This window comes from Grammomys surdaster, unplaced genomic scaffold, assembly GCF_004785775.1.
Source record: "Grammomys surdaster isolate TR1022 unplaced genomic scaffold, NIH_TR_1.0 258, whole genome shotgun sequence".
Classification (NCBI taxonomy): domain Eukaryota; kingdom Metazoa; phylum Chordata; class Mammalia; order Rodentia; family Muridae; genus Grammomys; species Grammomys surdaster.
The window spans coordinates 88,297-114,336 of record NW_021604699.1 but is presented as its reverse complement, the minus strand read 5'-3'; the positions used below and the strand labels follow the sequence as shown (position 1 = coordinate 114,336).

Below are 26,040 nucleotides of genomic sequence, written 5' to 3'. Positions count from 1 at the left end.
CTGCTTAGTCATCCCTAATCTAAGATGTCATAGGAATTTGGTCTGGAGAGGGACAGGAGTCCTAGAGAGTGCACTGTATAGGAGCTATAAAACTGTATCTCTGATTTGATCCCATTAAGGAGAAATCAAGATATAACTCAGATAAAAAGTAGCTACAAATCTTTCATCAGCCTATGCTTAAGATACAATCTATGAAATGAAAGGCATGGGGAAACTGGTCAGAATAGAGCATGTTCTAGAGTTGGGATGTGAAGTGTAAAAGGTTTGGTTTCTAGTGAGGCACCTCAGGAAGGCAGTAGAGCCTTTAAGAGGGAAGGCCTAGTAGGAAGACACTGAGGCATGTACCCAGGAAGTGGATTGTGGGACTCTCAACCCCTCCTTGATATCTTTTAGTTACTGCCCACGGAATGAGTGGTTTTGTTTGCTGTACACTCCTACCATGACGTGTTGCCAGTCTACCATGGGCCTATAAGCACTGAGTCAGGTCAATAACAGGCTGGAATCTCAAAAAAACGGAGACTCAGGCAACCCTCTCTTCCTGCAGGCTGATTATCTCAGGTGCTGATTGTAGAGACTTCTGGCTAACACACCAAGAGAGGCAGCCTTTGACTTTCTTCCTTGCTTTCTTTTTAATTTGTTGCTAAAAAGGCCAAGACAGTTGAACCTACTATTCCAAAGCTTATTATTTATTTGGTATCTTGAGGAATCTATTCTGCAATGATAAAGTTAACAGTGGAAGCCTACCTAGTCTAATGTTCTAAGCAGGGTACAAATCTCACATCACATGAAGAGAGAATTATCAAATACATCAGTGATAATAAAAATATGGGATTTTGAGAGCCTCATATTCTAAGAACATAAGAAACACAAAACTCAGCATATTGAAACTCTATTGAAAGTAAATTGTAGGTAAGATGTTAAACTTCTCTCAAGTTAAATCTTTATAGGCAGAGCGTTTTCAAATAACCTTTGTTTGGCAGAATGTGTCGTTAGAATTCAAAGTTTATCTAATTTTGATATTTCAAATCATTCTATAGTTCAGAAGCTCTGTGTATACTGCGAATTTGACCTTGTGTGATATGCCTAGCAGGTGGTTATCTAGCCACAAACTTCTTACTTTGTAAATCTTTTCTGGGATATAATTATTTTGGTATTTGGAAGGCCTGTTTTTATATACTAAAGTGAACATTCCTGGTCTCCGATCTTAAACACATTGATTTGAGGGGTCTCCCAAGAAGTAGGCTATACCAGGGTATATCTCTTTCCCTTGACTTACTTATTGCTTTATCAGATACGCATACTGCCAAATACCTCATATGGGCAGGAGCATCAGAATACTGTAATAAAAAGTCTTGTCTACACATACGATGTGTTTAGGAAATATACACTGCATATAAAAAATCCAAAAATAGTATTGAGACTCTCTGCTGACAGAATTTCTATAAGTAAAAAATTTCAGGTTAGACAGATGTAATAAAAAGCAGAGAAGATGGAGTAGGTGTGAAGAGAGTGCGGGGTCTGGGCACACAAAGCCATATCCATTTCCCCCAAGAAATTGATTTAAAAGTTTTTAGAAGGTAGGCAAGCAGTTAGCATGAAACCAGATCTTCAGTGTTAGGTGTTTGCTTAAGTAGATTCCAACTCTGGCATGCTCTCCTTTCCGCCCTTGAGAAAATTACTTAAATGCAGAGGAGATGTAGGCCATGTCCAGAGTTGCTGGGTTCTTACCAGAGATGAGGAAGCAGAGAAAAGTTGAAATGGCTCAAGGGAACCACAAACCAAAGTAGCCTCTAATTGTCAGCTCTGCCTACAACTACCTGAAGACAACTCCGGCTTAATAAATTACCAAGTAAATACCTCCACATGGTATTATTACCTCACAGCAGGAAAGCCCCATTTTGTGGTAACTAATGCATTTAAACATCTCAGAGTGTAATCTAAAAGGTGGTCCTGCAAAGGCCTCTGTGCAAAGAGCAGAGGTGCAGGCAGCTAGGGTGGAACCCAAAAGGCATCTGTGACTAGCTTTCTGTTCTCTTTGTCATCTTCCTGAGTCTTAAAGAATGGACTAAAAGTAAAACTCAAAGGCTGTTCCCTCCACAGCAAAACCAAGCAACTGCCTGGCTTCAATTACACAGGAAATTCCCACTACTTTAAGGTTCTGCTTTTGAGAAAAGCACAAGACTCTGGAAAGCTCCACAAACATTTAGAATTAAATGGAAGTTGAATAGAGAGAACAGTGGGCAGTAGGGCTGATATCAACTGCAGAACAGAAAAGCCTAGATAGCCTCACTCTCCACACTCGGTACTCTCAGGTGAAGCAATGGAAGCTGCCATCCCTGGATAGCATTCTTGCCCAGAAAATAAAGTGATTCTGGTTTCAGTAAAACTAAAACGGTAGAGAAGATTAGCAAGCACAACCTGTGTACAAGGATAACACCCAAATTCATGATAAGTGCCGTATTTTATAGAGAGAGAATCTGAAGTTTGGTGGGTAGGGAGATGGGAGAGAAACCAGGAGGGATTAGGGAAGGGAAATGAATGTGATTTAAAAACACTGTATGAAATTCTCAAAGAATAAATAAAAAACATTCTTTTATTTTTCAAAATCAGTGATTTAAACTTTCAAAACATTTAGGAACTCAGAGTTGTTATAGCTGAACATGAAGATCATAGACATTTATTCCATAGGTCAGGAATGCTTGATGTATTTTTAAAAGCACACAGTTCTTATCTCATTATGATCACTATTAGGACCTAACATTTATAATGACCTTACTCTGGTCCTACCGGACCTCATTTAATTTCTACCTCTACCTCATATATGCTACACACACACACACACCAGCCATTATATACTTGAAAGGTTAAAGTAATGTCTCTGAGGCCATACAGCACTAAGCAGCAGATTGGATGAATATGGTTCAGTGGTAAAGCACTTGCCTAACACTTAAAAGCCCTAGGTTTCTTCTCTAGCAGTACAAAAACCACCAACAAAAAAAAGTGACCATTTGAACTGAAAATCCCACAGTAGTACACTTTGCTTTTGAGTATTTTTCATGGCAAACAGCAGGATCAAGAAACCTAGCTATTCTCTGCAGAATGGGAGAATGTTAGATGCCCCTTGAAGGGTCCACTTTACATCTTTTATTTAACTTATCCATTATTTATTATCCAAAGTGCTTTGAAACAAAACAAAACAAAACAAAACAGGTTGGTAATGCCTGGCCTTTGCAAGTTGAACGTTCTTTAATCAGTTCCCTGTGGCTACCCCATGCCTGCCTTCTGCAAAGCCCTGCATCTGCATGTGGACTCTGTATTCTTTCCTATCTGAGACCTTTCTCTTCCTGCTTACACCACTGGTTTCCAGAGAAGGCTGAGGCTGAGAGCCAGCTGGGGGTCCACAGAATGGACTTCTGTTCTAGTTGCCAGAGCAACCAAAAATTCCTGGCACTTGGCAGGCTTTTCCCTGATGTGGAAATCATGCAACCTCACATGTGCTTTTTCTTGGTTTTCAAAGCACTTGTCAAGTCTACTAGTCAGTAGACTCCCTGAGACCTCAGTCTCACTTGGACTGAACCTACCTCTAGTGCTTCCAACCCCAAGAAGCATTGGAAAGAAGCTAGAGAACATTAACTGTTTCCAGCAGCATTGGTTTGGGTCCTTTCTATCTTACATTGCTGCCTCCTGACTTTGCAACCCCAGTGCCCTGTATGATAATGAAGCCTTTGCTGGCTGCCATTCCTCTTGTAATGCAAGGGTCCCCAGAATGTCCTCACTTCCTGTGAATGTCTACCATCTGTGCTCACATAGAACTCAGTTCTTCAGATCTGCTTATGTAAGCCTGACCTTCATTTTGGAGGAGAAAAAAATCATATTTTATTTCTTTCTAGGAGACTCTTTTTCTGGGGCTTTGTTTAGCATTTATAAATTGACATCATTGGGAGGGGAGTTATTACCAAACACAAAGAATACTGTTAGAAGCAATGTCTTCTGTGTTTTGTTTTTCATTTACATAACCATGAAGGGTCACTTAATCTGTTTTTCCCCCAACAGAACCACTGAGCTCAAGAGATCCATCACACCTTCACCCAGAAACATAGCAACTGGTCTTTAAATACTGGGTTTTCTCCCTATGGGCAGCTAGCTAAGAGCAAAGCACTGGGGATGTGTCCAGAGATGGCCATCATGGTTCACACACTGAACACAGCTGCTCTTTGGAGAGTTGAATTTGCAGTAAGCCAGCTTATGCTCCCTTGGCTAAGCCCAAGAAGAGAATGTCAGCTGGCCAAGATGTGTGTCTTCAGTGCACGTAGAAGGATGTCCTTGTCACTCTAAGGCCCCAGAGGGAACGTCTTTTTAAATTTTACAAAACTGCACTTGGCTGGCTTAGAGCAGCTCTCTATTCCAAGACAGTTTCCTGGTATTGAAGAAGAAGGATGTATAAAGCACAAGGCAGGTACTAAAGTCTCAAAAACCCAGTTTTTCTTCATTACCACATTGATTAAGGGCAACAAATAGCCATGGAGTAGAGCAGGTTTCAGTGTGGTTAAAGGCTCAGTGGTTCACTTAAGAGAGTAGTTTTCAGGTAACATTCTCTCACCTGGTATTCGAAGTCAAAAAGTTCAGTGTCTGAGGAGGAACACTGAATGAATAGGGCAGTATAGGAATCCCCTGTTGTTGATGAAGAGCTTAAAAATCAGGACAGCAATAGTTTATGCTGTTTCATGCAGAGAAGACCCTTACCGTGGGCTCTCATACCTTATTTTTTCCTTTATTTGAAAGAAGAAAAAGTACAATTTATGCACCTTAAGAAAATATAAAGTGAAAAATTATCCATCAGAACAGCAAAGACCTGTTTCCAGGAAATGGATTTTGAAAGAAAGCCTTGGTGTCCTAAGGTTGAAACCAGGAGGTCTCCTGACTTTGAACGTGAAGGATGAAAGAACCCTATGTCCAGGTGCAGGTCAGGCGGGCCTCATTTCGGCTGCTACAGGAGGCCGCTTAAAGCCCTGGTTGTGGTCCAAGAATATCCTGGCAGTTAGTATCCTGCATTAAAATTTATAAACCACAAAAGACCTTTTCTCACAGAGAAGTTAATTCAGGCTGCATAGCCTTTGGAAAAAAAAAACCTTGAAAAGAAGGTAGTCATCAGAAGAGGCCGTATGGAAAACGAGAAGTAAGTGATGCTTTTTACTCCCCCCTGAAATGTACTAAAAATACAGCAATAGGAATTTCAGAAGGAAGGGAAATGGCACCACGTATAATTTTATTTCAAAGAGGTCCCAGGAATGAGCTATGGGATTGCCAGAATTAACTTTTAACGGTAACCAAAATATGGGAAGAGTATTACAGGGTACAGACCCTGCCCGAAGAATGGAAACTGTCTCACCTTGGTTTCTCACTCTCTGGAGACTCAAGGTCTGAAAAAGTCCCCCAACCAGTAGCCTTGTGACTGTCCCCAACAACCCCGTTGTCTGCCCTGCTCTCTTCCCCCTGAGCTTCATGGGCACCTCCTCTAAAATTCCCTGGGTGAACTTGGGCATCCTTTGGTGCCAGCTGCAGCCCAAGAAGCCATTCTAAATCTACAGGTTAGACTAAGTCTCCCTGCTGTATGCTCCTCCTGAGCCTGCTCTTACCTTAACCCTTGGGAACCTTCTCCATCGCCTGGGCAGGGTGGGGTGTGGTTAGGTTGGTGCTTTTATTCAGTACCATATCCAACTTTCACTTATCCACCCAACATACCCAGTAAGTCCTCATGAAGTAAATGAAGGCCCCTCCCTAGAACTCCAGCATTCTATGTTCTGTTATAGCTCCTCATTGCTACACATGCTCAAGACAATTGACTTGTAAAGAAAAATGTTTGAGTTGGGCTCATAGTTTTTAAGGTCCCAAGACATGATAGATGATCCTGTTATTTTGGGGTCTGTAGTGAGATAGTACATTACAGTGGAATTGTGTGGCAGTGCAAAATGACCATAGAAATAAAAACCAGAAAAAAAGAAGGAATTAGGGTCACTCTATCCCTTCAATGTATATGTTTTCGATGTCCTGAATGCCATCTAATAGGCCTCATTCCTAAAGATCCATCACCTCCCACAGTGCCAAGCTGGCTCCCACCTTCCACAGGTCTACTACCTCCTGTCAAGAATCTCTCTCTCTCTCTCTCTCTCTCTCTCTCTCTCTGTGTGTGTGTGTGTGTGTGTGTGCGCGTGCATGCGTGCGTGCGTGCACACGCATGTGTGTGATAGAAATCCACCTGCCTCTGAGTGCTGGGATTAAAAGCATGCACCACCATGCCAAGTCAACACATCAACTTTTGGGGAGGGGTAATTCTAATAAAAATATATGCTTCACTTATCTTTTATTCTAAAAGGACCTGGAGAATTGGCTCTGAAGTTGGCATTCTGAGGATATTGGTAAAGAAAATGAAGTAGTATAAAGAAGGTAATCATTAAAAAACAGGTAGTCACAATGCTGTTAAGCTCCACAAAGTGGTTAAGCCAAAGGCAATCAGCTGGTGGGCAGCAAAAGCATTTCACTTTATAGGAACAAAAGTGAACACAAAAACTATGCTCCTAGCTGTCTCAGAAGTCAACCTGCTCCTGCCTATACTGCACCTGTGGGACAAACCTGGAAGATTAAAGGGAACATCTGGAAGGGTACAGGGCAGACGTGGAGGATTATAGGACACACCCAGAGGGTTTCAGATCCAGAACCCAATCCCAAATGAACTCAGTCTCGTTTTCCTCCTGATTTATGTAATCGGTCATTTCAACCACAAGAAAATAACTTGCTAGAGCACCATTAACAACAGCATTAGTAGTTATTTTACCTATTTGCTGAGTGCTGACTTTATACAGGACACAGGCCTAACCATTCTGTGCCCAGTTTCTGTTTATCTTCCACAGAAGTCTAGATGAGAGTAAAACCATTAACTTGTGTTTGGTATCTACATCGAAAGCTGGAGGGAGACGTGTGTACATATCACAGCTAGTCATGGCAGATACACACAGGCAACTCTGTTACTTTGGCCTCCTCTGCAGATTGTTGTGGATACCTGGGTGCAGAGGACATATTTATGAGGCCTTTGAATCAGCTTGAGCAGAGTAGAACAAGTCTCCATGTTTCAGCTTTCAAGAGCTACAAGCTGGGTCCCACATACAGACATGGGATCTGTCCAAGAAGACCCCAATTTTCACAGAATCCCGCAGTCTGCTCTGAAATGACACTATGCTATGTGTGCTAAGTGAGACTTGAGGCCTGCAAAGCTAATGGGCCAAGGAAGGTGTTGGAGCAACATCTTAGGAGATTGCAGCCTTCTACTAATGCTAAAACTGAAAATCTAGAGTGTCTTGCAAGAAAGGCCAAAGGGACTGGGCTGGTGCCTCAGATCTCCTGGGAGTGATCCATGTTGCATAAAGTTTGGGCTGCCCTCCATCCATGCTTGGCTCTTCCTGTCAGACATGAAGCCTTCCGTAACCTCTGTCCCTGTCTGCCTTCTCAATCTATTTTCAGATGTGACTTAAGCTAACGCTGTGGAGTTGAAGTTTGGTCAGTTCTCAAGTAGATGTCAGAAAGATACACTGTTTGATAACTACTCAGGAGGACAGCTTCTACCTGCTTTCACATGGAGCAAAGGGACTCTCTAGTCTTCGCTCAAGCCTACTGTAACTTATATTCTTCTTTAGAATTATTTCTAACCTATTGGCCTTATCTGTACATATCACTTTTTCTACTTCAGCTATCTGTTAATTCCTTTATACCAAACCTTAAAAGAAGCAAGCCTTCGATTTAAAAAAAGCTTTCTCCCTCAGTGGGCAATGAGATAACCAAAGTATTAATCCCATGTACAGCTTTTAGTCCAGTGTTGATGTAACTCACACAAAGGTATAAGAGTCCTGGGCTGCAACGTGCTGAAGCACAAGTGGGGTCCTGAATCCATGTCCAGCACCAGATCAGAAAAAGGAGCTATTACACTGGCAACGGGAAAGTGTGCTCGGCAACTACAGTCTCCACAAGTTTCCTATGTCATAGTCCTTATAAACCATGACCACAGAAACCAAGCAAGCAACAGAAGGAAGAAGAAACTCAGTAATTACTCAGTTCGTAGGTGTATACCATTTAATCCAAACAAAGCTATCTAAGAGCTGTGCTTGTCCTCTGTGTCACTCTGCAAACATCCTAAGGAGCCACAAGGTAACTTAACTATAAGAGGTAAGATTTATGGGTAATCAGCCCAGAAAGAGGTCAGTGTTTTAAAATTTAATATTTTTATAGCCTAGAAAAATCTCCAGAGGTAATATGACATCTTCTTAGTCACCAGACACAAACAAAATGGGAAAGAGAGAGAGAGATCTGGATAGTAATCCAGTGGCTACCCAGGAAGAGTGCCAACCTTGGTATTATTAAAGACATGTACTCCCAAGCCCACTCTAGCACTTACTGCTGAAGGATTCTTGTGGGGCCTATGAGTCTGTATCTTTATCACAAGGGATGCTTGTTTCCAGTGGCTCTTACTCCATAACAAATATCAAAGTGTCTCAAAATACATACAAGTCAAGGTTGCTTATCTGACACAAGTTGCAGGGCTCAGATGGAGTTGCAAGCTCCAGTCCCTACTGACCTTTCCATGTGACCCTTGGAACTGTGAACCTAACATTAGCATGAACAACCAGTGGCTCCCTGCCATGGGCACTTATGTTTGCAGGCCCTGCCAGGGAGCACCTGGCAGGAGGGACTTGGTGACAACAGAGAATCTCACAGCCTGTTCTTTTACTCAGAATACATGTGGCTTTCAATTAAACCACCTGCTGCCTTGCTGACAAGGGCAGACCAAGGAATTTCCATGTTGCACATTCTGTTGGTGTCCTCCTTTCAAATGGATAAAGAACTAGATGTCCAGACCACCTCCCTGGGGATGAATGTGACCCTTCCAGGGAAGGCAGGGTGTGCTGTCATTCACATGTCCCCTCACCCCAGCTTATCTGACTGGCTGAGAGACAAATTCTGTGTTTTGTCTGCCTGGAAAATCTAATGGAAACAGCTATTAATAGACATATTTATTTTATCAAGAAAAATATGCTCTTAAAATGTTCAAGAAAGGATATTGCCTAGTTCTCAAGGACTAGCCTGAGAGAGCCTTGAGAATACACACACACAAACACACGCACACGCACACGCACACACGCATATTATAAACATACATATATATTCAGGCATCTATTACCAAACTAAGCATGTATGCACAAGTGTACTAGTACCACATTTCAGCAGCTTTCATGGAAAAGTATCAACTGCAGGAAGTACTTAATATTCTGGTGCTTTTCAAATGTTAGCATTCACCCAGGAAACCGCATATGGGTGGACCTGAGAGTATATATCTGGAACAAGTCCCTTGGTTACACCAATGCTGCCTGGCAGGTATGGGCTGCTGTTTGAGGAATGAGATTCCACTTTATGGTGAATGGCCATTTTTGTATCACCATAAAATAATAACTGACAAAGTAGAACCTATAAAGCAAACTATTCAAATTGGCTTATTCTTTCTAGGTTGAGTCTAAAAGGGATACCAGAACCTAGGCACTGACTTATTGCTGTTGTTAAAAAGCAATTTCCAGTATGCTACTGCCACTGCAGAGTAGAAGTTAACAATTTTGACTAAGGAGAATCAGATTGCCTTCTTTTCTGGGGGGTTGGGGGGGAACAGATGGCATCCGGTACAACGAATGTCTTTCTTCATACTGATTTTGAATGAAGACACTCAGGGTATGTCAGACCACACTGACCTTGCAAAATTGATCCTATCTTCAGGAAAAGGATTAAAATTTGTTCCAGTGTATTCTCTTTGAAGATCTTGGAAAAATAGGCAAACCTGTTATCCAAATATCCTGACTGGCCACACTCACGACTTTGTTTAAATATCTAAATAAGTATATTAATCACTATCGCTTCTAAAACTTAAGAAAGTATACCTAACAGCTAGAGATAAACAGCACACAAAAGTAAATGGGCTTATCTCATTGAAGGATATGATACAAAAATAAATAAACAGGGAATAATCCCCTTGGAGAAAAAGCTCTAGCTTTCTAGACATGAAAGAGTTTACCTGCAAAACAGTAATGATCATAGAAGACACATAAAGTAGCCACAGCCAGCACGGGGTCCCTAAACAGTGTCTATGAAAGATCAGATTAGAACCATCTATGGTGAGATTTGAATCTGGTCTTGAAAGATTTCAAACGCTATCTCAGAGGAAGAAAATGATCAAAGGTGTGGAGTATAACCAAGAAGCGGGCCCATGAGTCAATGTGGAGTTTATATGTCTGTGCCAGGAACCAAGCCACCTGCTTATAGCTGCATTATCTTTTGGAATCCTTCCCTCAAATAATTTGACATTATTATAGCAATGTGGTGGTACAAGAACTTAAATAAAGAAAAATGGATGAGTAATGTCACACAGCTATTGAGTGGCTCCCAGGGATATGAATTTGAGCAGAAAGGATACTAGAATCAAGATGTGAACTCCCACATCTAGCTTAGAGTTCCCTAGGCTGTTAATTGTGAGTTGGGAAAGAATATTAAAGTAGAATAATTAGAAATAAATTTTAATGGGGTTCAGCTATAACCCTTTATTTCATAGACTGTAATATGACTCAGCATGAATAAGATGTTAAACAATTTAATAATTTCATAATGAGAACGTATCTTTATAAAATCAAAAGTGTGGAGTAAATGCTATGTGGTGGGATCCTATCATTTGACTTGTGAGAACCAGATAGCAAAGGCTTCATAGGATGTGAGGAAAGGCAGAGGTTTGACATTTTACTGACCAGATTAAGAGCTGTATCTCTTGACATTCCAGTCTTCCATTTATTCCCAACAAATCTCATTAGAATACAATGCCATGCCAGTAACTGGTCCCCTGAGCTTGGGACTCAGGACAGTTTTCTGGGATAAAAGATAGATAGATCGCAGAGTTTTATCTAACTTTACTTTGTATGCTTAAATCAATCAGATCCAGGATACTGAGTCTTTTGTAATGCAGAACTGAGAAAGTGCTGGCATTACTTTGAAAAGCTACAAAGAGTATGCTGGGCTGGTGTGTAGCACAGTGGTAGAGCACTGGCCAAGCACACAAAAGGTTCTGGGTTCTATCCTCAGCACCAGGAAAAAACAAAAAGCCTGAAAGGTCACCTTCTGCCCACAATAGCTTTTTCAACTTCTTTCCACTGGAGGTCGCTGTTACTTTGCATTAGCTGACAAGAACCTTAGTTTACAGGTTGGCAAGGTAGATATTTAAAACCTACCCAGTCCTTTTATGTGTACTTGAAAAGCAAACAACTAAAACAATCATTAAATTAAGAAAAATACTTCAGATCATGTAAGGATAAAACAAATTGTCTTTAGAAAATTCTATTTGTCTATAAATATTTAATGGTTTTGTGGCCTTTTAAAATTTAAATTACTATAATGGTATAAACATGAAATTTTATATTTGTTCAAACTCACAGACTGTACACTAGGGGTGAGTCTCACTATAAACTATAGAGTACCAGCATAGGTCTGTTAGTTAGAACAAAAGCATGGGTCGGCTAGGCAGTCTGTGCTGTGAGAGATGCCAGTGTATGCAGAGCTCCCTAACTTTCTCTTGTTTTTACTATGAACCCAATACTTCTTTATGAAACAATTTTTTTTTTAAAAGAAACTTTAACAAAAATTCTGGCAATCAGGCCTACATGGGGTTTTTAACATTGAGCAAATTAATCTATTCAGAAAGAAATACCGTCATAGGCATGCAGCTATATCACTTTGGTCAAATTCCTAGTAATTTCTAGCTTAGTAATAGTTGTTTTTTAATTATGTTAATATAAAATCTATATGTAATGATTTAAATTAATACTTAGATTCTGCTATGGGTGGGTTAGATATATTTGTGAATTAAATTTTTAATATTTTATTTTTATGTCTGACCCTTGTCTTAATTTCATTAATATAGGCATTCGACTATGTAGATTTTTTAAAATGTAAGAATCAGCCTAGCTTGCTCATGTGTGGAATACAAATACTGGAAGCTAACAGTTAGTTAGACATGTTGGAATGTGAGCTCACACACTACTGGCTTCTAGCCTAGTTATTTCTCTTTTTATAGAATTTCCTGATGCCTGGGCCACTGACAAGATCATTAACCTCACACCTGTTACAGCCTGAGTCTCTGCTCACCCCCTGCTGTGCAGGCTTCCAGCTCTCAGGTTAAGACATTCAGAGAATTTCTGGGTGCAGTGCTGAGCCCCTGGAAAGTAAGCACCAGTGACAATCAGTGTAGAGCTAGAAACCAGGAGCCCAGGTAAAAGCTCCAGGGCCTGGCTGGTGCTTTACCAGCCCAGAGGAGGCCCTGCAGGACTCAGGGAACTGAGCCAGATCGTGATCTGTAGATCCAATGTAGGAAGTAGCTGGGGCGGTGGGGGCATACTGACCCTAATAGAGACAAGAACTCTGAATTAAAAACCTGGCTCCGGCAGCACAGAAGATGAGTTGGAAGAAAATCCTGATGTACAGAGAAGATAGTCCTTCTTGTCAGGAATCTTAGATAAATCTGTTTTACTGCTCTTGGGTTTGAGTTCTCCTTTCAAAGATTTAGATAAGCTGGCTTCCAAAGTCCTTTCTCGATCTGTGTGTAAGAGTGTATGTGTGTGTGTGCCTGTGCGTGTGCATGTGTTGTCTGTCAGAAAGCAAATCTAGAGCCTTGTGCATTGTAGGCACAAGTTTGACCATAGAGCTGTACCCAAAGTTGACTTACAACCAACATACCCAACAACACAGAAGGTATTATCAAAAAGCACCATCATAATCTATGAGCAGCAGAACCTCCTGCTGTGTGAAGCCATGAGCCATGGACTAACACTAAAGATTTATGAAGGTATTTTAAAAAGCATATATCATCTTAATTCTATAAAATGAACTCATAAATCAAGTGCTTTCCCTTCCCTAAAAAGCATTAGATGAGTTTGAAAGAATTGTTAAAATAAACACTAGGGGGCGTACACAGCAGAGGCTGTCTCCATGCTCATGGTCATCTCTCTATGTGAGATGACATTTTTTTTTTTTTCGGTTTTTCGAGACAGGGTTTCTCTGTGTAGCCCTGGCTGTCCTGGAACTCACTCTGTAGACCAGGCTGGCCTCAAACTCAGAAATCCGCCTGCCTCTGCCTCTCAAGGGCTGGGATTAAAGGCGTGCGCCACCACTGCCTGGAGGCTGAGATGTAGAAGAAAGTAATGTGATGAAACTGGTTACAGTTACAGAGCTCCATAGTTTACAAAACCTTTCCACACATACATGCCACTTTATTTTATCCAAACAGTGCCCCAGTAGGACAAAAAGAGACAGACAAAGACTGCTATTCAAAGAACATAAAGAACTCCTGTGGGATGGAAGAGTTGGGGCTGGAAACTGTCTCTATTCTTGGGGCCATGCTCAGTGCTGGTTTTGAGAATAAGCACAGGAGTCATTCTCAGTCCTCTTTCTGCATGTGGACTGTGGTCAGGCATCCTTCATTTCTGTTGTGGCAAATACACTAACACAGTGGCGGAAGGGGATTACTCTGTTTACAATTCCAGGTCACATCTCTCATCTGGGAGAAACCAAGGCAAGAACCCAAGCAGCTAGCACATCATATGTGCTGTTAAGAACAAACAAGAAAATAAGTGTGTGGTTGGTTGCTGATTATCTTCCACTAGTGTTATTCAATCTTACATAATTTAGGGTTCAGTCCCTCCCATATGCAATTACCAGTCAAGATAATCCCCCAAAGACATGCCCAAAGGCCAAGATGATCTAGATAATCCCTCTTTAAGATTCTCTTCCCTGTTGATTCTAGGTTGTGGCACATTGACAGTTAAAACCAACCAGCACTGCCTGGCGGTGGTGCAGCCGCCTTTAATCCCAGCACTTGGGAGGCAGAGGCAGGCGGATTTCTGAGTTCGAGAGTTCGAAGTTAGCCTGGTCTACAGAGTGAGTTCCAGGACAGCCAGGGCTACACAGAGAGAAACCCTGTCTCTGAAAAAAACAAAAAACAAAAAAAAAAAACAAAAAAAAAACAAAAAAAAACCCAACCAGCACAGCAGATTAACTGACTCCAGATATCTGGAGAAATATTAGTGTGTGCCTCTGAAATGGCACAGGGAAGGCCCTGGTATCCACCAAAGATTCCTAATAAACACTGGCTGCTTTCCTACCAATGACCAGGTCCAGAAAATTGTCTCCCCCCATATAACAAGTACACCATATAGGGGTAAGGAGCAATAGTAAGCACCTCCACCATTTTTTTGTGAGCATTGTGCAGAAAGACCCAATGTTCATGAGCATTATGTCTGTGTCAAGTGAAAAACCCTATGTGGACAGAAAGAACGGACAAGGTATGCAGGCATTCTGGGATCCTGTGCAACAGTGAGCAGTGTATCTGGTAAGGCCAAGGTTTTAACTGTATAAACTTTTTACTTTGAGACAGGGTAACTTGGTATAAACCCCAACTCAGAGATCTGCTTGTCTCTGCCTCCTGTGTAATGGAACTAAACCTAGTGTGCCCCACTAGGCTGCATGTATATATAAGCTTTGTTCCTCAAGCTTCAAGAAGCAGTCCTGAGACCCAAAGTCATGCATACACTGTCTCCTTTGCACTCAAACACAATCCCCAAGGAAGGCTTATTGTGATGCTAGTAGTGCTTGCTTCTTCATGACTTTTTTCTTAAAGTATGCAAAAGTTCCCTGGTATAAGCCAGTCGTACCAAAAGTAAGCTGGTAATACTACAAGCTGGAAACTGGTAAAACCAAAGCTGGCAACAACATTAAAAACCCAATCCCAAACTGAGCAAAAGAATGCTATCTGATTGGCAAGACCTCAAAGGAAAAACTTTGAAACTTAATGTATTTGAAGACTTCCTTTCTGTGTTCTTTCCACAGTCTGGTATACTTCTGCTCCAGCTGTTGTTGAAGCAACTATATGGAGACTTTTTCTGGACCCTTCAGAGCTACTGCATCTTGCCTCCTTCCTAGAGTTCTCCTGCATTTCTGAGTGAACACCAGATGGATCCATGCTTACACAGAGGCTACTGAACATGCCACAGGGCATGTTAAACTTAGCATTAGAGACAGACCTACAACAGGGTGAAACTTGAATTCCTCCTGTCCACAGTGACCAGCTTAGCTAATACCATGCTGGGGCTTCCTTCTCTTACAATCTCACACTCCAAGGTTCCATGCCTATTCCTAGGAGCCAATTCCCAAACTAAGGATCCAAACACAAGTCCTGGTTTCAGGTTCTGCTTTCTGGTGGGAGTTCAGAGATTAGACATATAGTCTCAGTCACATAAAAATCCTAAGCAAACTTTCCCAACATTAATGTTCTATACAGTAAATGTGTCGTCTTGTCAATTTTCTCTTTCTCTAGAAAGAAGACTCTGCTGCTGCCTGCTTACCTCAGTTTCCTTGGACTTTGTGATTGCTGCCACTCAACAGGAAATAGAAGATCATAGGGAACCAGTTCCTGTTGCGAGTGCTGGAGGCTGATCAGGGAACACCTGGTTGTGGGGGGGGTTTAGGTTCTGAGGTCACATACTAACAAATCATTTTAAATTTTATGTTGTGTACGCATTGCCATGCATTTGAAAAATCTGTACTTAGCATATCAAAATCATAATTTTGTTCTATTTTTGATTTTGCTAAAAATGCCTTAAATAGCTTGGCATATTAGAATATTAATAAAAATAAAAGTAACATGATAGGACAGCCATTGGCATACATGCTTGGGAAATCTGTTTCTGGAACCCCTTCCACGTTTTATAAAAATCTTTTATATAAACTGTCACGAGGTTTACATATGATTGGGTACCTCCTCTCTTATGCTTTAAATCATCTCTGACTTACTTATAATACCTAAAGCAGTATGTATGCTGAGAGCTGTTGTTCTCTATTATTTGGGGAATAATTACAAGGAAAAATGTCTGCAGATGCTCAGTACAGACATAATGTTTTCTCCATGGTTGGCTGAATCCACAGATGTGCATGCAATTCAGGGATATAGAGGGTCAATTGTGTAGCAGAAGTCACGAAGATAGTCTGTGAAAAATGGAAGTCTTGGTAATGCTAATAGATAAATGTACATTTTTATGACCATAATGGTTTTGGGAAATGGAGGAACACAGTCTAGTAAATTATATTTAGAAATTTCATTAACACATGTGCTAAACATTCTCTTACCTAGAAACATAGACATAACCAACAACAATTTTATATTTAATTATATCACTTTAGCTTTGATAGACACAGGCAAAATAAATATATTTTCTTCATATTAAACAACTATCAGAAATTATATAAGTTATCAGAATTATGATTTTCAGAGACACTGGAACAATGTACATTGTAAGGTTACTCACCTGTATCATTATTCAAGGGCACATAAAATTTTACATGAAACAGAATCTATTATACACAGTGCATCACAAAGCCTTTACCCCTTGACTGGAAAGAACATCACAAATGGATTTTCTGATACTTCTGTGAAAAATAATCCATAAACTGTTGTGCTTGGGCAAAGTTCTAAGATAATCAGTTGTCAACATTATAAATAACCATTAGTGATGAAAAAGGGTAAGAGTTATGTTGTAAATCTGACATAAATAAGCTTTTCTTTACAGGTAAAAAGCTACAAGAGACCTTTAAGAAAATATGTGTGGGACTTCTAAAGGCAGATACCAGAGGTAGAAATACCAGTGGCTCACATCTCAGAACTTCAGTGAGCGTCATTTTTTGCCACACAGAAGCTGCAGGCCCTCAAGGTGTTTCTCACAGAAGAAATGTTGCCCTCCTGATATTTCCCACAAAAGATATATTAAACAATCAGACATGATTAATGCTTGGGCACCAGTGACTGGGTCTGAAGAGTCCCTGGGCAGACAACTGTGAAGTCAGGAGTGGCCCAAGACAGATTTGTATATGTGTCAGGATTTTTTTCTTTTGCTGTTTTTCTCCTACAGATTTTATGTTGCCTTCAACTATTATCTCAAGATTCATCTGGCTTTTTGAATGTGAACTTGATAATCAGAGAATCGAAGGCTCAGGCACTGGGGAAAGCACAGAGCTGTGAAAAATAATCTTCTGAACATCAGCAAGACACTGGTGCACTGGTTCTTTGTGGAGAAGAGGTGAAGGAGATCTTACTCTTGGTATGCGTAAAGGATGTGCATGTATAATGCATTCAGGTATAAATAGTATTTACTGAAAACAGAGTATCTGTAGAAATAAAGTTCATGGGAAGGGGTGTGATGTGGCTCAGCAGCACTTAACTGGAAACTTCAAGGCCCTGGGTTTGATGCCTTGCACTGGATGGACGTAAGCAATGTTATGTTAGCAGGGGTAGGAGCAGGGGAAGAGTAGGGGTTAGATGTCCTCAGGAACACCACCTACCTCTTTTTGAAACAGGAGCTCACTGGAATTCACTAATTAGGCTAGACTGGCTGGCTAGTAAGCACTGGGACCCAGCACTGAGGTTACGAGATGGGTCACCATGCCTGACATTCTTACAGGGCTCTGGGATCGAACTCATGCCCTCATGCTTCCAATGCAAGCACTTCACCAACTGAGTCATCTCTCTAGTCCTTCAGAAAAAAAAAATGTTTTCATTTTTTATTTTTTTCTTAGGAAAGAAAATACAATTTCATGTAAGATGACTGGGGAGGGGGTGCCGGAAGAGGATGGAAAAGAAAGAAAAGGGTGCGGAGAAACTGTTGCAAGCCTGCCTTTCCAACAGACTGCTGATCTTCATGGTCTTCTGAGGTGACTGTCTTAAAGTGTTTCCAAAGGACTTAGCAGATGATAATTGATAAGATAGTCAAGTTCACAGGGAGAACTGTTTTTCCGGGAGTGAAGACCTCCTCTCCTCTCAGAAAGTACTCATCTCTTTACACCGAGAAGTCTGCCTCTTCCAGAACTGCAGTTTGCCCACAGAATTCCATCCTAGGAATAGCTTATGGAAAGCCACATCAGCTGTGGCCCAAAGCACAGGAGGTGACATTCCCAGTACTCAGCACCCCTCAGTGCTGTGCCTACAACCGATTTCCTACAACTGAGTTCCTACAAACAGGGTGAATCTTGTATTTTTTTTCTTTCATAATTAAGACATAAAAAAGACAAGAATGAAATGATGCCAACGTTACTTTTAGCTCTCATACCCAAAACAGATCACCAACTTAAAGTTAATTCCAGACACAGCTGCTTCAAGATTCCCCGAAAGTTGGTACAATTGCTAGAAATGATGAAAGTTGCCACATGTCACTATTATTATCCCAGCCCTCCTAAGACAGTAGTCCTGGGCAAAGATCCAGCAAGGCATAGATCAACTGCCTTTGGCAAGCACCACTGCTGGACTGGGAATGTTCAAAGAGAATTGCAAAATGAATCTGTCCTAGTTCAAGAGGATTTCACTACCTGTGCATTCTTAAGTGCAGGTGCCTGCTTGGGACCTCCCCACGCCGTCACTGACCGAAACAATCGCCAGAAGACCGAAGAGGACAGAAGGCACACGCTACCCACAATCCAGAGGTCTTTTCTTCGAAGTGTGGAGTCCATTCTCTGGGAGCAGCTGTGAAGTCCCTGGCTTTGTAGGCACCTTCCCTGCCCTGGTCTAGCACAGCCACTTTCGAAGCTCCCCGTGCTCCCTGCTCTGTTCTGAGGAGTGGGCATTGTGAACCGCAATGGGATTCTTTGTGCAGTCCTACGCTGGGTGTCTCCGGTTACATGATCGACTAATACTCTGCTTCTTTAAAAGGAAACACATGATGGCTTTTTGTGACAGATCAGAGACAGGTGCAGGGACTGAGGGAATTGCCGGTCATAATTTACACTGACACACGTGTGTTCGTCCCCGGTCAAGGACTAATAGCTGCATCGTAACTGGCATCAGCCACCTCTGCTGGGCCAATGCCACCTAGGAAGCTTTCCCTTGTCATTGTGGGGCAAAGAGCAAAACACGGAGGAGGGTGGAAGAATGTAACTTCAAAAATGAAAATCCTCCATCTTTATGCTATTTTGAGATCTAAGAACAGTCATTATCAACATGGCTGGTGGTACAATTTCATAGCAGCTGTCAGGAAATGCCACTTGCTATTAAAACAGCCAACTCAATCAAAATAGGGACACCCATGCTTTACCCAATCAACCCTCTCTAGTCTTTTGCCCATCCGGCTAAAAAAATATTTTCGTTTAGTTCAGTCTTTGAGTATCTGTGTAAGAGGCATTTAAACATCCCAGGGATTAGGAGAGCCTGACTCTATTTGGACCATCTTAATCTTCTTCCCTTCCAATTGGGACTAGGAAGAAATAAACCTGTTTTTGATGGTGGTGGTATTATATTTTGAGGCTTGTTTGTTTATTTATTTATTGCTTCTTTTTGTCTTTGGACAAAGTTCTCATGCATCCCAGGCTAGCCTCAAACTTTCTGTGTATCAGAATAATTTTCAACTTCTGATCTGCTTGCCTCTACCTCCTAAGTGCTAGGGTTATAAGCACAGAGTCATCATATGCTTTTAAGGTTATAGGGTTATAAGCATGGGTCATCATGTCCAGTTTATGTGTTGCTACTGCTCAAGCTCAGGCTCATGCATGTCAAGGAAGCATCAGTCCTAAAACCTGGGGCTTACTAAAGAAGACTTTTCTTCACAAATCACAATTAGTATAGATTCATAAGTGATCCACCTTGAATAAACCCAGAAGGAGTGGCTCACAAAGACATATATTTTTGTAAATGGACCATCCAAACTCTAATGCCCCTTAGTTTCTGCACTTGGGACCAAGCTTTCAAGATAAATGACAGGAAATTAGGGTTGCTCAGCAAGGTGGAGAAAGCCAAGAGAGGTGAGCATAAATTGTCTTGAGTATAAAATGTAGAAATATGGGTTGGGGGTATAGTATATCCTTGAGAATTTGGTTTGGGTCCCCAGAACCAAAAGTATGAATATAATTGTTCAAATTAAAACTCTACATTTGATTATATCAAAGTAGCTGTAATTGTGAGAACTACTTTTCACTTACAAGGTCATGGTATATACATGCTGGCTACTAAGCTCATCACTCAGATCAACTGCTTCTTAAGTTCCATTTGATTTCAATAATATACTTTGAACAAGTTTAGATCTAGTCTATGTTGGTACAGGTTATGTTGGGAGTCCTTGACCTGTGCAAAATCTTGCAGGTAAGACAGTCATGCTGGTGGGAAGTCCAGTTGGAGATGACTGGGAAGTGATGAATATAGGGTACTGATGGTGGCACAGATTGAATGTCTTCTAGAGGTTGAGACTGAGCTGAAGAATTAGTCTTACAGAGCTCATACATGTGATATAAAGGAAGTAGAGGAAAAACACCTGGGGGAGGGGAAGTGGAGCTGTGGTCTTATTCTTGGGGCAGGTGACTATCACTTTCTATCTATTGCCAGCTCCTTATTGGGGAGAGGCCTTTGCCACCCTTCAGAGTCTTTAGTTTTGAGATATGGGATAAAAAAGAAGGAGCGAATGGAAGTAAGCCCATGGATTCCTGCTTTAAGTCATAACCCCTTTTAAATCCAGCAGCACTGTAACAGCAAAGCAATGGGACATTAGAGGATCAAATGAAAAATGAAGATAAATTAAAGAAACAAAGTTAAAATAATAAACTAAATGTTTTGAGTCCAAAGAAGTAGAATATGCAGTATTTAATAATTCACACAGAAAGTGGAGGAAGAAAAAGGTAGTTTAAAATAAACCCAGTGAAAGGAAAATAAATGAAACAGAAAATCCTGGTTAAGAGCAGGAAAGGTTAAAAAAAAGAACCCGAGTTTCACTGAACTATTTTAGCAAATACAGGTTGTTAAATTTATATACAGTTTTTCTGCTCTTGGGACTGAGAGCAGATAAAGTTGCTTTTGGAAATAGTTCTCCAAGCTTCCAGAACAAAGCTGTGTCCCCAGAGAGCCTGAAATCCAGTGAAAATTGCCTTTCAGTTCAGCCAGCGAATGTTTCTGTCATTAGCAGCCTTAATCTTCTCAGAAAGAGAATGGGGGTGGGGGGAGAGAGAGTGAGAAAATTGACAGGCCTTTAAATGGTCCTGGGAGAAAGAGTGGCACATGAAAGATGGACTGCTACCCTGCAGAAGATAGAGACAGCCATGGTAGCCCAGCTGTGTCCTCACATCGAAGCTCTGGAGGTGGCTTTTCTACCTGCCAGCTGCTGGGCCTGCTAGCTGTGCTGCACCCACAGGTTGGGCTTTGACCATCATAGGGAGATCTTCGAGCCTTGGACAGCTGTACTTGTCCATTCTGTGAGTGGCCAGAGAAGGAAAGAGATACTCATGGTGACATCTCTGGGCCCTTCTCTAATTACGAATAAAAAACTGAACAGACATTATGGCACTCCTTGTCACTGGTGTGTACCTTCGACGGACTCAACTGTAGTATGAAGCCAAAAGGGACCTACTACAAAATGTTTGTTTACTTCTTTTAGGGTCTCTGAAACTCAATCTTTTTCCCCAAATGCCAAAATATGTAACTTCCAAATTAAGTTTCGAACTTTCTAGAACAGTTGGTAATGATAAAAACAATTCTTCCGAAGAAAGTTTATAATAAAGAAAGTTTATAATATAACTCACCATTACCTCACAATTTTAAGGCTGTTGGTTTAACATTTTTATCACATAAGCTTGGCACAGTGGCACACAGCTGTAAGCTTAGCTCTTAGAAAGTAGAGGCAGGAGGATCAGAAATTCAAGGCCATCCTAAGTACACATGGAGTTCAAGGCCTGCCTGAGCTACACAAGACCCCATCTTAGGAGAGAATTACACCACAGGTTTGTGAGAACAAATGGGCTTGACAAATAATTAAATCCACATAAACTGTTTGTTGATTTCTGTTGAGCAAAGTGACAAAGGATGAGAGGTTTTCTGTTTCCTAGGGAAATTCATGAGGAGAAAATAAATTCTGTTTATTTGTTTGTGCTATTAGTGGCCCCACTGAGGGTGTCTTTCATACCTCCCTTACATTTCACCTATGATAATTTCTTCTTCTGTCTCTAAGAAACTGGACTCTTGTGTGCACTTTGATAGCTCCCCCATCTGTGGCATGCAAATGGCTTGGACCCAGGAGTTTATGACTGTGAGTTTTACCTTTAGTATTTCTCCCACCCCAAATTTATACAGTACGCATTGGGAGCACACAGGGAGGGACCTATGGCTCCAGCTATATATGTAAGGGAGGATGGCCTTGTTGGGCATAGCTCGAAGAGGAGATCCTTGGTCCCATGAAGGCTGGATGCCCAGTGTGGGGGAATTCAAGGGTAGGGAGGTGGGAGTGAGGGGTGGGGGGCACATCCTCATAGAAGCAGGAGGAGGGGGGATAGGATAGAGGGTTCCTGGGTGGGAGGAAATGGGGTAAGGGAATAACATCTGAAATGTAAATAAAATATCCAATAAAAAAAAGAATCTCAAAGAGAAAAAAAAAGAAAAGTAACCAAACCATCTTATTTTTTTTATTATGTGTCTGAGGTAGAGAGTGTATCCACTGGAGTGCTATGCCTATAGAGGCCAAGAGGCATCTGTTCCCCTGGATCTAGAGTCACAGGCTGTTATGAGTGACCCTCTCATGGGGGCTGAGAATCAAACTCAAGTCCTTTTCAAAGTTGGTGAATGCTCTTAGTCACAAGACATCTCTCTAACCCCTATATTTCTTAAGTCCTTTTCAAAGTAGGTGAATGTTCTTAGTCACAAGACATCTCTCTAACCCCTATATTTCTTATTTAATTTTCAAATCTTTCTTTAATCTTTAACCCTGTTGTAAATTAATCTTTTTAATTTTTTTCTACTTGTTATGTGTGTGAGAGAGATGGGGTATAGCATGCATGCTACCACAGGGTGGGGTTAGAAGACAATGTGGACTCAGGTTTTCCCTCTACCTTTATGTGGTTCCTGGATTCTAACTTAAGCCACAATGCTAGCAGGCAGCACCTTTACCTACTTAGCCATCTCTCAGACACACATCTTTGAACACTGTAACTTGGAAATCCACAGAATCGGATATGAGTATATGGTGCAGACACCTAGATATCAATGTCTCGAATTTCCTATGTCACACACACACACACACACACACACACACACACACACGTTTGTATGTGTCAAGCATGCATGATTATTAGCTCTTTTCTCTATTAATAAACTTAACAACTTCATTTTACTCTGACTCATCATGAAATTCTATTCTACAGTATAGTCAAGGATATGCCTTTACTTGAGTGGAGGTCCCTGGGGTAACAGATGTCTGCAGTATTGTGGTGGCATGCTAGACTGCTTTCTCTACCACTGCTGACACTAACACTTTCCCCTCAACCCTATTTGCACACACCGAAACACTTACCATGCTTTAGACGTAGTTAGCAACCTACTTTCATAGCACTTGTCACCTCATTGATCAGATTAGGCAACTCCATGTTTGAATTTGATGCACCTCAGAGCACTTGTTCTGCACAGTGGTCACAGGGTTCTACCATCATGATATTAACAAGGAATGCTGTCCCTTCTCTGAACTCTGTTTTCAGTAGCTCTACCTCTCATAGAGCTCAGGATTTTTAGGAAATTAGAAGCTGCACAGTTGTGCCCCAATTGGTACTTCTCTGAGTTTTCAGCCCAAACATGTGTTTTAAATGATCCTTCTATGAAGCACATTTTCCATAGCATATTCCATAAATATGTATGTATGTATTCATGTATGCTTCGTTGACAGGGGTGATGATATGAAACCCAGGGTCTCCAACATGTCATGCACAGCGTCTACCACTAAGCTACACTCCCAGGCCCCAGGAACTTATTTCAAAACTCCTCAGCACTGCAGGTAAAATGCATGTTCAAATGCTTCCAAACTATCAACCCAACTCAAGTGTAGAATTTACCTACAATCCTCAGAGAAGTGGAATGGAACTCTGTCTGTTTGCAAGCTTCCTTGGTCCTACACACAAGTGACAACATTGAACTTGAATATAAACAGCACCATCCATGAGACAAGGTAGCACATAATTACCTCATTGTCTCCACACTGCAGATCCAGATCACTCGAATTCTCCTCCAGAAAGCATTTCACCTTCTCCACCTCTTCCATGCACTGAAAAAAGGCTACCTTCTCCAGCGGGTTGCTGCTGTGGCATGAGCTAATTTCCTCCAGCCTCTTTACCTTCAGCATACTGGTGGTGAGCCTGATCAAGCTACTGTCAGGAGTGGGGCTTTCATCTCCCTCTGTCTCCGATTTGTAAATCAGGACACAATCGTGACTTTTCAGCACTCCTTTCTCTTGACTATAAAAAAAGGAAACAAACAAACAAAACCTTCAGGTTATTTATTCTCCATCAACTTCCCAAATCAGGGGCAACCTGAATATTCACATCGAAACTTTTTCCACTGCTGAAACTTTTAAAGGGGGAAAAAAAAAGAATGTTTAAAACATTTTCCCAGAAAATATAATAGTGAGAAGTACTATACCAGGTGGCCATGTACATCTTTCACTGCATTAAGCAAGACATACACTGAGAGAAAGTAAGAAATCCAGCCCCAGTGTTGTTTATGCAGTATATTTCAAATTGGTCATTCAAACAAGCCACAGACCTTTTACACACAGGAACGGCTGGGGAAATCCTTTTGTAAAAGGAAATTTATATGATCTAGGTTAAGAAGTAACAGATGAAGATAGAAGTATTTCCATCTGGTATATCCCCTCTTCCTAGAACCCAGGAAAGACTGATTCAGCCCAGGAAGAAGAGACAGTGGTCCTCACACCTGCCCTGAACAGAGATAACCATAGGAGGATGCCATCTGAAAGATTTCATTTGCACCCAGGATGTTTGTGCACTCTCTCCGATCTTCCAGAGACTTCTTACTTCCTTTCACCTGAGAAGTCCAAACTTCAGTCCCTTCAGGCTCTACATAAAAGACCACTATGCTGCCCCACTTCATGTTGCGAGCAAGCATGTGCTTTGTTTTGTTTTTCAAGATATCTATTCATTATCAGGATTTTTTTTCACAGACTAAAATTTAGCCAAGCTACAGGAGATAAGGGGCAAGTTAAAAACTCTGACACCGGTTAAGACACAGTATGAGGATTGGGGTTTTTGACTGCAGTGGCATGGCTTCCTCCTCACAGTCCTGCAGGAAAGAAAGTCTTGTCTCAGAAGAAGGGATTCTCACTCTTCCTTTGGAAACTGTGCCTCTTTGGGCAGTGTTTTCACCACAGCAATTTTCTGCCATTCTCCTCTTTAAGTTATTCACTGTTGGGGATTAAACCCAATAACGTACACAAGTTAGGTAAACACCTCTACCTCTGAGTGACACCCCCAACTCCTCTTGCCTACATCTCAGGACATTTGGTATTGATTTTTCAAAAGAAATTCATTTCAGAGGAAGAATGTAGCTAAACACTTTTCATTGCATCTTTAGTAACAGCTGTGCACTGAGCTCGGCTGTTTATGCTCGCTCTGAAATAGTCTCCTTACCAATTAGGTAATGCACATGCAACAAAGTAACACTTAATTCTAGACACATAAATGCATCTGTGTATTTATGTATTACTTGGCTATACAAGGAGACAAAAATTAAGGCAATATTTGAATCTGAGCTTTCCAGTGGCTAGCCCCCGAGGCCCCCTGCTGGAAATTCTCTGAAGTTTACTTCATTTTCTCTAGTAATAATCATTTCTTATTCTGCCAATGAAACTTCATTTTTACGATTAATAGAGTAAAATAACCTACTAGAGTTATAAAGTATTTTAAATTCAATTCTCTACAGATTTGTATATATTTCCTAAAGAACTTACATTTTAAAAAATGCAAATAACATCAACCAGAACTCTAGAGATTCATTATAGACCATAATTTGTATTTTTTTTAAAAACATTCTCTGGGGTTGGGGGATATTCTTAAAATAAGAAGACAGATGCATGTCTATTTAATGGTGAACTGTGGCTAAGATATAATGTTGAATTG

At 41.1% G+C, this 26,040-nt stretch overlaps 1 protein-coding gene across 1 annotated transcript in view; it reads right to left on the bottom strand.

Annotated features, from left to right (window-relative positions):
• The window catches only part of Mylk4 (myosin light chain kinase family member 4), a 78,499-nt gene extending 54,236 nt beyond the window's left edge, over nucleotides 1-24,263 (bottom strand). The window contains exon 1 of the mRNA XM_028775707.1: nucleotides 24,090-24,263. Within this exon, the coding sequence (XP_028631540.1) occupies nucleotides 24,090-24,248 (159 nt within the window). The 5' untranslated portion in view covers nucleotides 24,249-24,263. The remainder of the gene's footprint in view (nucleotides 1-24,089) is intronic.
• Nucleotides 24,264-26,040: the final 1,777 nt, after the last annotated feature.